Source organism: Trichechus manatus, unplaced genomic scaffold (genome assembly GCF_000243295.1).
Source record: "Trichechus manatus latirostris isolate Lorelei unplaced genomic scaffold, TriManLat1.0 scaffold00068, whole genome shotgun sequence".
Taxonomy (NCBI): Eukaryota; Metazoa; Chordata; class Mammalia; order Sirenia; family Trichechidae; genus Trichechus; species Trichechus manatus.
Window position 1 is genome coordinate 9,834,889 of NW_004444004.1, and position 13,122 is coordinate 9,848,010.

General features: G+C 37.6%; 1 protein-coding gene across 1 annotated transcript in view; it reads left to right on the forward strand.

Moving 5' to 3' along the window:
* Window positions 1–3,940, forward strand: part of PLS3 (plastin 3) — a 94,563-nt gene extending 90,623 nt beyond the window's left edge. Inside the window, exon 16 of the mRNA XM_004379791.2 lies at window positions 2,507–3,940. Coding sequence (XP_004379848.1) covers window positions 2,507–2,639 — 133 coding nt within the window. The 3' untranslated portion in view covers window positions 2,640–3,940. The remainder of the gene's footprint in view (window positions 1–2,506) is intronic.
* The last annotated feature ends 9,182 nt before the right edge of the window (window positions 3,941–13,122 follow it).

A 13,122-nucleotide genomic window follows, 5' to 3' on the forward strand; every position in this document is an offset into this window, starting at 1 on the left:
TGTGTATGTAGAAATTTTTGAAACGGTGTATCTTTGGCTATGTGTATTTTCACCAAAAAAAAAAGGTTGAGAAGTTAGAAGTTTAGAGGGTTGATATGTTGTGGGGTTGTTAACCAGTGTCATAAAACAACACGTGTACTTCTGTTTCATGAGAAACTATTTGTTCTGTAAGCCTTCACCTGAAGTACAAAAGAAAGGAACAATGCTAGGACCCCTAATATATGGCATAAACAGATATACCTATACATGCACGGGTATTTACTCACGTATGCCTTTCTATACACATATATGAATCCAAATCTATCTGTTGTTGCAAAATTATATACATTATAGTATTTACAGATATTACCCTTTTTCGTGTGTGTGTGTACTTATTAGTATCTTTATTTACCTTGGTCTTGCCTTTCCTATCACCAAAAGTAGCAAGGGTCTACTATCTCTTGTCTCATCCCTGGTAACCATCAAAAAAACTTTGCTTTCTGTGTGTATGTCTGTTCTTCACTTTTTATAATAGTGGGACCATACGATATTTGTCTTTTTGTGACTGACTTATTTCACTCAGAATAATGTCCTCCAGATTCATCTATGTTATGTTTCGCAGACTCCTCGTTATTCTTCATGGTTGTGTAGTATTCCATTGTATGTGTGCATTACAGTTTGTTTATCCATTCATCTGTTGATGGGAAAGCTTAGAATATTCTTGACTTCTCTTTCAATGCCCAGACCTCAATCCAGCAATTCGGTCCCTCAGGGAGTTTGGATGTGTCTATGGAGCTTCCTTGCCTTGACCAAGTGCTGGCTTCCCCAGTATTGTGTACTGCCTTACCCTTCACCAAAGTTACCACTTGTCTATTTAGTGTTTTTCTACCCCCACCCCTCCCCTCCCTCGTAACCATTAAAGACTGTTTTTGTGTGTAAACCTTCTCATGAGTTTTTACAGTAGTGGTCTCATACAATATTTGTCCTTCTGTGATTGACTTATTTCACTCAGCATAATGCCCTCCAGATTCATCCATGTTGTGAGATGCTTCATAGAGTCATCATTGTTCTGTATCGTTGCATAGTATTCCATTGCATGTATGTACCATAGTTTATCCATTCATCTGTTGATGGGCACTTACGTTGTTTCCATCTTTGGGCTATTGTGAATAATGCTGCAGTGAACATTGGTGTGCATATATCTATTCATGTCACTGCTCTTATATCTCTTGGATATATACACGGGAGTGATGGGAGTGGGATTGCTGGATCATAAGGTATTTTGAGGAGGCATCATCCTGTTTTCCATAGTGGTTGTACCATTTTACATTCCTACCAGTAGTGCATAAGCATTCCAGTCTCCTGACAACCTCTCCAACATTTGTTATTTTGGGTTTTTTTGGATTAGTGCCAGTATTGTCAGGGTGCGATGGTAACTCATTGTAGTTTTGATTTGCATCTCTCTAATGGCTAATGATCACGAGCATCTTTTCATGTATTTGTGGGCCACCTGAATGTGTAGTGTATATTATTAATGCAAATAAGCTACAAAACTTATACCGGGGGAAAAATAACCTAAGGATATTCATGCCTTAGAGTAGTCTTCTTCAGTCCCCAAATTTGCAGAATGCTTGTTGATGTTGAAATGCAACAATATTGAGAAGGTCTTTTTACACCTGTCTCTTCCCTTCTTCACCAAAGACCTAGACTGAAATGCTTCATAGGATAGCTAAGAAGCATTCCTGCAAAACTTCAGAGTTAGGTACATCATTTGTTCCTTCCTTGAAAAATATTTGCAGTATATATGATAAAGATTTAATATCCATAACATTTAAAAAAAAAACTCTTGGAACTTCTTTTTCCAACAACTTAATGGTTTAATAATTTTTAAAGAGTCCTGTTACAAAACACCTAGAAATGCTTCATGTATTAGTTGAGATGTGACCCTGCAAATTTCCCTCGTTGGACATGTCAATTCTTTCTTCCCTTCTCTACCATTTCCTTTCCTTGGTCAGGCTATTCTGTCCATGTCCTTTGTAGACCGCTCTCCCCTCTCCTGAATATTTAAAAGTACTCACTGTATCTACCTCAGCAGCTTGAATTTTGCATCTGACATAATTTCCACCCAGTATCTCTAAGATCATAAGACAGTGTCTATTATCTTATTATGTACTCAATGAAAATACCAACATTACTGATTGTACAGCTAGCCTGGGTAATGATATATAACTTTTTTCACTTTACTATGAAGTCAATGCTCCAAGCTTAATTCTCATTTTATACTGGAGAAGGGAAATGAATAAAAATTATCAGTCCCAGGTAATAGAACATGAACACCTAGTGTAACTTTAAGTGAACTCCGAAACAAAATAGAAAATAAGACCAAAAAATGAACTCATCCTGATTTAACGTTTGGTATAGAATTTTTGCATGCCAGCCAAATGATTATGAGATGAAATAGATGTTTCAGATTGTCTCCTTGAACTGACAAGAATGTCATCTTAACTTTTGTTTCCTAAAAAAATAGGTATGCAGTGTCAATGGCTAGAAGAATTGGAGCCAGAGTGTACGCTCTCCCTGAAGATCTTGTGGAAGTAAAGCCCAAGATGGTCATGACCGTGTTTGCATGCTTGATGGGCAGGGGAATGAAGAGAGTGTAAAATAACCGATCTGAATAAAAACAACCTTGCTCCCAGGTGCATGATTAGCAGGTCAGCTATTTCCAAGTTGAAGTGCCCATGGCTTAAGAATGTTCGTCATTTAAAGGACTTTGTAGTTTTGATTAACAAGACAAGATCATCAAATCCCTCAGGGGAAAGAGTTTCAATAAAAACAAGTGTTCTTTCCCATAGTCAGCATTGGATTTGTCAGGCACACCTGAAATGTGCTCATAGCCAAACCATTTTACTCTCTCCTCCTAGATTGCTGCCACTGACATTTCCTGTTGCTGTATGTTATTTCTCTCTATGTATCTTTTTCCCTCTTAGAGTGTCCACCTCTTGAGACTTGCTTAGATGATTGGATATGAATATTTTAGATAGGAATTTTCCTTTCCATCCAGTGTGCTAGTTCTTATTGGAGAACTCTGGTCAGAGGGTATTTGGATATGAGTATCCTTTGCTTATCTTTATAGTACTGGAAATTTGCAGAAGTAACTGGCTGCGCAGGATGTAATAGAAGCTTTTCATATTCTTTTATTCTTAAAAAACAATATCTTTTTACAGTATTCTTTCTACATGATCCTTTTTTATACATTTAAGAATATTTTGATTACATTAAACAAGACTGCTGATTTTGCTACTTTTTTTAAGGGGTCTTCAAGTAAGTAAAATAAAAAACACATTTTAGGTAGAGGAAAAATGTACCTTAAATTTGCATCTTCCCACCACCTAAGCTGTAAACAATTGGTATATTTTGTCTTAAAATACTTGGTTCAATACATGCTTCTTTTTGTTAAACCTGTATTATCAAGCTCTCTCTTTAAATTTAAAATGCTGTTGAATATGGTACTTTTCAGGAAAGAGAGTACTCAGAAGTTAGCCAGGATGCAGTAGGCCAAGTATGCTAAGTGTACAAAATTTTTGTAATTTTACACCTAAAACAAGGAGATGTGGTCACTAAAAAATAAAAGTATATATGTAGAACTTAATGTACTCTTCCTCTGTCAAGCTTTTTGCTATAGTTTTCAAGATCATAATGTTACTCTAACTCTGAAAAGTGATGTAATCGGGTAGCAATGTATTAGTTCAAATAAAGGCATTTAGATAATAATTAATCTCTTCTTCATGCTTCTATTCCTTGGTAGTATGCCAATAATGTTTGTTACTTATTTTCTTCAGTATTTTAATTCATTTTTCTGGTGTCTTCTACAAAATGATGTTTGTTATATTTGAGCTTTTGGAGCTGAAATGAGGGGCTGAATTAAGGATAATACAAACGGGATGTGATGGCTTTCTTTACCTCACTGAACTTTCCTTATCCAGTTCCTTCCTTTTTCTTTTTCCCAGCTCTCTCAGTCTTTTCACTGTTCTAGGATATACAGAAGACTGAAACTATGGGAATCTGAACAATCAGGGAGGAGAGATGGTTTGTGGCAGGTTTTCTCAACCTTGGCACTACTGACATTTCAGGTTGGACAATTCTTTTTTTGAGAGGCTATCCTGTGCATTGTGGAATGCTTAGCAATATCCCTAGCATCTACGCACTAGATGCCATTAGCACACTCCTCGGTTGTGACAACCAAAATTGTCTCCAGACATGGCCAGATGTCCCCTGGGGGACAAAATGACCCTTAGTTGAGAACCAGTGGTGTATGGTACCATTTTCAGCTTTTGTGTGAATGGGCAATATGAAGTGCAGTCCTTGAGGGTCTGCTTACAGGGTGATATTATAAAATATCTTGTATTTATAGTCTGAGGGTAGGAAAAACCTTTCCAGGTATGATACAAAACCCCAAAGACCTAAACTAAAAGAATGATAATGTGACAACTTAGCTTTTGCAATAAACTAAGTCAAAATATAGATGACCAAGAAAAAAAAGTCAGCAGCATATTATAGATTAATTTTCTTAATTTCAAAGTAGCTTTTACAAATATAAAGAAAGGGCAAGTCTTCTGCAAACATGTACCAGAGCAACTAATGAGCTGTCTTAGGCATCTAATGGTGCTGTAACAGAAATACAACAAGTGGATGGCTTTAACAAAGAGAAATTTATTTCTTCACAGTAAAGTAGGCTAAAAGTCCAAATTCAGGGCATCAGCTCCAGGGGAAGGCTTTCTCTCTCTGTTGGCCTTCTCATCAATCTCCCCCCGGACAAGGAGCTTCTCCACGCAGGGACCCCAGGTCCAAAAGACATGGTTTGCTCCCAGCACTGCTTTCTTGGTGGTATGAGGCCCCCAGTTCTCTGCTTGCTTCCCTTTCCTTTTTATCTCTTGTAAGATAAAAGATGGTGCAGGCCACACACTAGGGAAACTACCTGTTTTACATTGGATCAGGGATGTGACCTTAGTAGCGGTGTTATATAATCCCACCCTAATCCTCTTTAACATAAAATTACAATCACAAAATGGAGGACAACCATACAATTCTGGGAATCATGGCCCAGCCAAATTGATACATACATTTTTGGGGGGACATAATTCAATCCATGACATGAGCTAAGTACAACCATATCTTCTGACCTGTCTTCTGTCGTGAATTTTCTGTGCTCATCCATGCTAGCCGCCTTCAAAGTACAAAGATTCTTCTCTGTAGCCCTAATGCCTTGAAATTCCTCTGAAGCAAGATCGAAAAGGTTTATTTCATCTTACCTTCAAAAAAGGAGCTGATCTCTTGTGTGGTTCACTGTACAAGGCCCATGGACTGCAGTAATGTATCATAGGATAGTTAAGAATTGTTCAGGTAAAGCAATGGGACTGGACACATCATTTCTTCCTTCTTCCTCCAAAATTGCAAGATATACGGTGGTGCTGGTGGTGGTGCGTGACTTTCAGTCGATTCTGACTCATAGCAACCACATGTGACAGAGTAGAACCGCCCCGTAGGGTTTTCTAGGCTATAATCTTTCAGGAAGCAGATCACCAGGTCTTTCTCCCGAGGAGCCAGTGTGTGGGTTCGAACCACCATCCAATTGCTTAACAACTGGGCTCTTAACTGTTGCACCACCAGGGCTGCTTACATATATGATAATGGGCTAAAACTGCTACTATATTAACAGTTCTTACAAATCTATAAGATACAAAGGTCCAGTAGAAAAATGTACAAAGAAGATCAATATCCAATTCAAAACACTATAATTCACCTATGACCATAAAAAGGGATACTGATTCTCAAAAGTAATCAGGGTTATGCAATTTTAAACAGCCAGGGACTGACTTTCTTTTAATGAACTGCTTTTTTTTTTTTAACCTATCAGATAGTGATAAAAATTAAATGATTGATAATAATCCGATATTGGTGAAGATATAGGTATACAGGCATGCTCTTAACACCACAGACATAAGGGCGATCAGTTTATAGAACCTACTTCTTGAAGGCTATTTGATAATAGTTATCAAACTAAAAACTGGCATGTCCTTCAATTCTGTAGCCACAGCAAGTATAGGAATGTTCCATGATTCATCTTATATTGTAATAAAGGATTCGTGAAAGCAGTCACAGCCCATCCACACAGTGGGATACTTATGTAGTCATTACAAATACTATCATCCAGGGAGCATAATAGAGGGTCCCGGACAGAGCTAGAGAAAAAATGTAGAACAAAATTCTAACTCACACAAAAAGACCAGACTTACTGGTCTGACAGAGACTGTAGAAACCCGAAGAGTATGGCCCCCAGACACCCTTTCAGCTCAGTAATGAAGTCACTCCCGAGGTTCACCGTTCAGCCAAAGATTAGACAGCCCCATAAAACAAAATGAGACTAATGGGGCACAACAGTTCGGGGACAAGGACTAGAAGGCAGGAGGGGACAGGAAAGCTGCTAATAGGGAACCAAGGTTGAGAAGGGAGAGTGTTGCAATGTTGTGAGGTTGTTAACCATTGTCATAAAACAATATGTGTACTAACTGTTTAATGAGAAGCTATTCTGTAAACCTTCATCTAAAGTACAGTGTAAAAAAGACCAGACTTGCTGGTCTGACAAGAGATTGGAGAAACCCCAAGAGTACGGCCTCCAGACACCCTTTTAGCTCCGTAATGAAGTTACTCCTGAGGTTCACCCTTCAGCCAAAGATTAGACAGACCCATAAAACAAAACGAGACTAAATGGGCACACCAGCCCAGGGACAAGGACTAGAAGGCAGGAGGGGACAGATAGGAAAGCTGGTAATAGGGAACCCAGGGTCAAGAAGGGAGAGTGTTGACATCTCGTGGGGTTGTTAACCAATGTCAGACAATATGTGTAGTAACTGTTTAATGAGAAACTAGTTCTGTAAACCTTCATCTAAAGTATGTTGTAGGGGAAAAACATCACAAAGTTTAGTAAAGCAAAAAGAAAGTTTTATTCGGCATATATTCAAAAAGATAAAAGTGGGAAACGGATAACCATGCTGCCAGAGCCATGTCTGCCCAAATCCAAGGAAATATCACACAACAGACAAAAGTGGGAAAACGGACAAGCATGTTGCTACAGCCATGTCTGTCCAAGTCCAAAGAATATTACAGAACAGGCAAGAATGGGAAAACAGACAAGCATGCTGCCACAGCCATGTCTGCCTGAGTCCAAGGAACGGAATGTTGCAGAGCCATCAGTATATATTAACATTATAAATGGCAAACCATTGAAAGCTCTACCTTTTCACAGATTGGCTAGAAACTGTGATCCTACATTTTGAATTGTCTTTATTAACAATCACTGGTACAGGTTTCAGTAAGGACAGTCAGGAGGGTCTTTATCGGTCCAACAAATTTCTGTTCACTAAATGCTAATAGAAAAAGGTAAGAGTGGAAAGTCTTTTGTGTTCTGTTTGATTGGTTTATGTGAAAGGTTCCCTAAAAGATATTTTCCAAGATTATCTTAGCTATTGTCTTTATACCTCAGGGCCCAGTTGATGTGTCCTTGTGAGCCCAGCTCCAGCTGGGTCACATTCTCTATGCTCAAGGACAGGGAATAATAACTCCAATATTATTTCCTAAATCAAATACAATAAAAAATAAAGTACAAAAAAAAAATACTGTCATAGATCTATACATATAAACATGGAAATATATCCTAAAGTTATTCTTTTAAAAAAATGGTAGTATATACAAAAAGAAAAAAATCTTGAGGAAACTACACAAATATACTTGTGTACTTAGGCTTTGGGGGTGGGTATGTTGGGAAAGTTTAAAAGGAAAGTTAAGATTAAAAATATTAAAATATATTATTATGATAATCAGGTTGTCATGGATTGAATTGTGTCCCCCAAAAATATGTGTATCAATTTGGCTAGGCCATGATTCCCAGTATTGTGTGATTGTCCACCATTTTGTGATCTGATATGATTTTCCTATGTGTTGTAAATCGTACCTCTATGATGTTAATGGGGCAGGGTTAGAGGCAGTTGTGTTAATGAGGCAAGACTCAATCTACAAGATTAGGTTGTATTTTAAGTCAATCTCTTTTGAGATATAAAAGAGGGAAGCAAGCAGACATGGGGATCTCATACCACCAAGAAAGAAGAGCCAGGAGAATAGCATGTCCTTTGGACCCGAGGTCCCTGTGCTGAAAAGCTCCTAAACCAAGGGAAGATTGACGACAAGGACCTTCCCCCAGAGCCCACAGAGAGAGAAAGCCTTTCCCTGGAGCTGGGCACCCTGAATTCAGACTTCTAGCCTCCTAGTCTGTGAGAGAATAAATTTTTCTTTGTTAAAACCATCCACTTGTGGTATTTCTGTTACAGCAGCACTAGAATTAAGACACAGGCAAATAACAGATAACAGAAATGTTTTATACAAAAGAGTTGAAAGATTATTACAGTGAATATTTAAGCATTCTTCACCTACATTCACCAGTTGTTAGCATTTTGATATATTTGTTTTATCTCTATGTAAATTCATATATATACATGTATATCCTTTTTTTTTTTCTTTCTGCTAAACCATTGGAAGTTAAGTTTCAAACATCATGACATTTTACTCCTAAATACTTCTGCATAAATTTCTGGAGAATGATGACATTCTCTTGCATAATTACAATAACATTATCACACTCCTGAAATTTAACAAAGATGTAATGTCTAATAATACACAGCCTTTAAATTTAAATTTACCTAATTGTTTCAAAAATATCCTTAAAGGTATTCTTTTTAATCTGGGATATGATTTTAAAAAAATAGGTATTGCATTTGATTGTCAAGTGCTTATGGTGTCCTTTAAGATTCTGAAACGATCTTTTTTTTTTTTGTCATTTATGCCACTGACATTTGTGAAGAGTTCAGACCAGTTTTTTAGTAGAATGCCCCACAACCTGGGTTTGTCTTATTGTTAAAAAAAAAAGAAAAAATAATAACATTCTTCTCAAGTCAGGCAAAATAGTTACGAATCCTGGTATAAACACTCATGGTGTGAGTTTACGGAGTTCATTAGGTGGGCACAGTTGAAAAAGCGATGTGGGACTTTTAGGGTAGGAGAGTGATTTTAAATTTTCATTTTGAAATAATAATAGATTAACAGGAAGTGTCAAAAAATAAACAGTAGGTCTCACACTTCACCCAGTTTCACCCATTAATAACATCTTACATATAACTGTAGTACACTATAAAAACCAGGAAATTGACATTGCTACAATCCACGGAGCTTATTCAAATTTCACGAGTTTTACTTTGTGTGTATATGCAGTTTTATCGTGTAGATTCATGGAACTACCACCACCATCAAAATACAGAACTGTTCCAACACTACAAGGCTCCCTAGTGTTACCCCCTTCATAGCCACACCCACCAACTGCCCCACCTCATATCTAACGCCAGGGTCTATTTCTGTGGTCTATATTCTATTCTGTTCCATTGGTCTATATGTCTATCCTCCACCAGTACCACAATGTATTAATAATTAATTATAGCTACATAGTAAGCCTTAACATTGGGTAGAGTGATTCTACCCACTTTATTCTTATTTTTCAAAATTGTCTTAGCTATTCTAGATCTTTTACCTTTCTATATAAATTTTATATATATATAATTTTAATATATATAAAAAAACAAAACATTTGCCATTTCAACCATTTTTATGTGTACAATTCAGTGACATTAATTCAAATTACCATGTTGTACAACCATCACCACTATCCATTTCCAATTTTTTTTCCATCATCCTTAACAGAAACTATCCCTTAATAACTCCTCATTTCCCCCCTCCCACTTGCCTCTGGTAACTGCTAATAACCCTAATAACTTAGGGTCGCTATGAGTCAGAATTGACTCGACGGCAACAAGTTTTTGTTTTTTAATATACATTTCCTTGTACTAGATATTTTATGTGAGATCATACAATATTTGTTCTTTTGTGTATTGCTTACTTCACTCAGCACGTTCTCAAGGTTCATCCAGGCTGTAGCATGTAGGAGAACTTTGTTTCTCTATATGGCTGAACAATATTCCATTGTATGGATATACTACATTTTGTTTATCCATTCATCTATTGATGGACACTTGGGTTGTTTCCACATTTAGGCTATTGTGAACAATATTACAATGAATATTGGGGTAGAGTATATGTTTGAGTCCTTGCATTCAGTTATTTTGGGTATATACTTAGGAGTGAAATTGTTGGGTCATATGGTAATTCTATGTTAACTTTTTGAGAACCTGCCAAACTATTTTGAACAGTGGCTGCACCATATTACATTCCTACCAGCAATGCACAAAGGTTCCAATTTCTCCACATCCTTGCCAACACTTTTTATTTTCCATTTTTATTTGCCATCTTACTGGGTGTGAAGTGGTATCTCATTGTGGTTTTAACTGGCATTTCCCTAATGACTAATGATATTAAGCTTCTTTTGATGTGTTTATTGGCCATTTATAATCTTTGAGAAAATGTCTATTTAAGTCCTTTTTTTTTAAATTGTGTGTTTTTTTTAATTGTAGTTCTTTAGATGTAAAAATTCTCCATAAAGCATTAGCAAATCATATCCAACAATGTATAAAAAGAATTACACACCATGACCAAGTGGGATTTATTCAAGTATGTTAGATTTGTTAAACATCTGAAAATCAATGTAATCCACCATGTCACAAGCTAAAGAAGAAAAATGATATGATTATATTGAGTAATACAGAAAAAGCATTTGACAAAGTTCAACAGTCATTCATGATTTAAAAAAAGAAACTCAGCAAACCAGGAATAGAGGGGAACTTCTTCATCTTAATAAAGAGTATTTACAAAAAATCTACAGCTGACTCAGAAACAAAAAGGTGAGAAACTTGAAAGGTGTTTCTTCTGACCCAAGAACCTTAAGTTTTTCTGCAGTTTCATAAAAAAGCCTGTGTTTCTCATGGACCCAAATCCTCTGGTTTCTGTGGGGTGTTATGAGCAGGGAAACTCTACTATTGTTGGTGGATCCACTGAGCACAGGGTCAGGAATTCTGCTCTTTTAGGTCATTTGGTCTGGATCCAGCCACCAGTCCCATACATTGCTTTGGCACAGAGAGCAGAGATGGCTGTGAACTTACTCATTGTCACCCCCTCCCCAGCTGTGAGACACAGATGCTGGAAACCATCGATTCTAAATAAAATGCTCCAGTCTCCCTTACAAAAAGGTAGAAAGGTGGGTCTGGCCTGGCGTGAAGGGGATTTTTGGACCAGGGACTGACAATTGGAATTCTTACCTGAGATGACAGGGTATATGAAAAGCAGATGGCATCTAATGCTGTACAGAAAGAATGCCCATGCTGGGACAGGGCGGGGGTGGGGGAATGGGTTCAGATATCTCCACATCTGAAGTGCGAGAAACCATTACCAACATGAAGAATGAAACAGAGTACTGGGCCAGGGAGATATGAGCATTTAGAAATTAACTGAATGAAAAATGGTATATTACAAGTGCCTGGATCTGTGATTTTTCATGGGCAAAATTATAGCCTTGGACCAAGTTTTCAAATGAGATCTTACTTAGAGGTATAATATAGAAAAGCCAAATTCTTACCTTTGGCTATGACTCATGGTGACCTTATGCATAAAAGAATGAAATATTGTCAGGTCCTGTGCCATCTTCATGATTGTTGATATCTTTGAACCCATTGTTGAGTTTGTGGGAGAGGGCTAGGAGGTGCAGGAGAGCAGACCCAGATGCATATGTTCAGCTGTTTGACAGAGGTAGTTCAAAGGCCTCACAACAGCCTGGATGGATAATACCAACCCTCTGTACTCAGGCTCTGCATTCATCTAGTCTCCCTTCAATGACTAATTGGGCCTCCCAGCACCACCATGGCATCAGTGAAGCTTTGCCGTTGCCAGTCACTGGAACTCCATCCCCTACTGGCAAGGAACCAGAGGGTATCTGATGTATACCTCAGGAATCTCTTGGATATTTTGTTTCCTTCAGTTAGTCCAAATTCTCGCGTGGACAAAGTAGCTTCTGGATAAGAAAAGCAAAGGACAAGACCCTGCAAAAGTTTCACCACCACATGATTCTCTTATTTCAGTTTTTTAAGTGAAAGAAAATGGCCTTTTGCTACTTATTCTATTGTATGCGCTCTGGTAGCTTCTAACGATTTGATATTGGCTTAGAAATCAGCTGGCTAGAGTTCCCACATATCTGCCCTTCACTGATTTCAGTAGTCGTTAATAGATCAGGCTACTAACCAAAAGCTCGACAGTTCAAATCCAACAGCCGCTCCTTGGAAACCCTATGGAGCAGTTCTACTCTGTCCTGTAGGGTCGCTATGAGTCCAAATCGACTCAATGGCAATGGGTTTGGTTTTTTTGTTTGTTTGATGTTTCCAAATTGGATCCAAACTCTGCTTTACTCTTCATTATGGACTTGGTAGCTGGAATCAGAGAAGAAACTACTGAGGGAATAACACTCCCCTCGCACTAGCTGATAGTGATAAGAGTTCTGTTCAGAATAGAGTGTGGATCACTATGGCTATGGCCAAGTGAGTAAGAAAGGAGATTCCTGTTTATTTCAAGTGTGTGAGTGTATCTATATACCAAAATATTACTAGTGGTTATCTCCAGATGGTGGGTTATAGATAATATTTTTCATAATGTACTTTCTAATTTGTAAAAAGAGATATGCATCATATAAATAATAAGACAAAAACAATAATTGTTTATTTAATGAAAATGGGAAGGGGTCCTCCTTCCCTGGGTGATAAAAATGAATAAGTGCTAGGCTGCTAACTGAAAGGTTGGCGGTTCAAGCCCACTCAGAGGTGCCTCGGAAGACAGGCCTGGCAATCCGCTTCCAAAAACTCACAGCCTTGTAAACGCTATGGAGCAGTTCTACTCTGTCCTCCAAAAGAGATGTACACATGCTCATGGATAGATAGACTCAACATTGTGAAAATGACAATTCTACCCAAAGTAATTTACAAATACATTGCAATCCCGATCCAAATACCAACAACATTCTTCAAAGAGATAGAAAAACTAATCATTAACTTTATATGGAAAGGGAAGAAGCCCCGAATAAGTAAAGCACTACTGAAGAAGAATAAA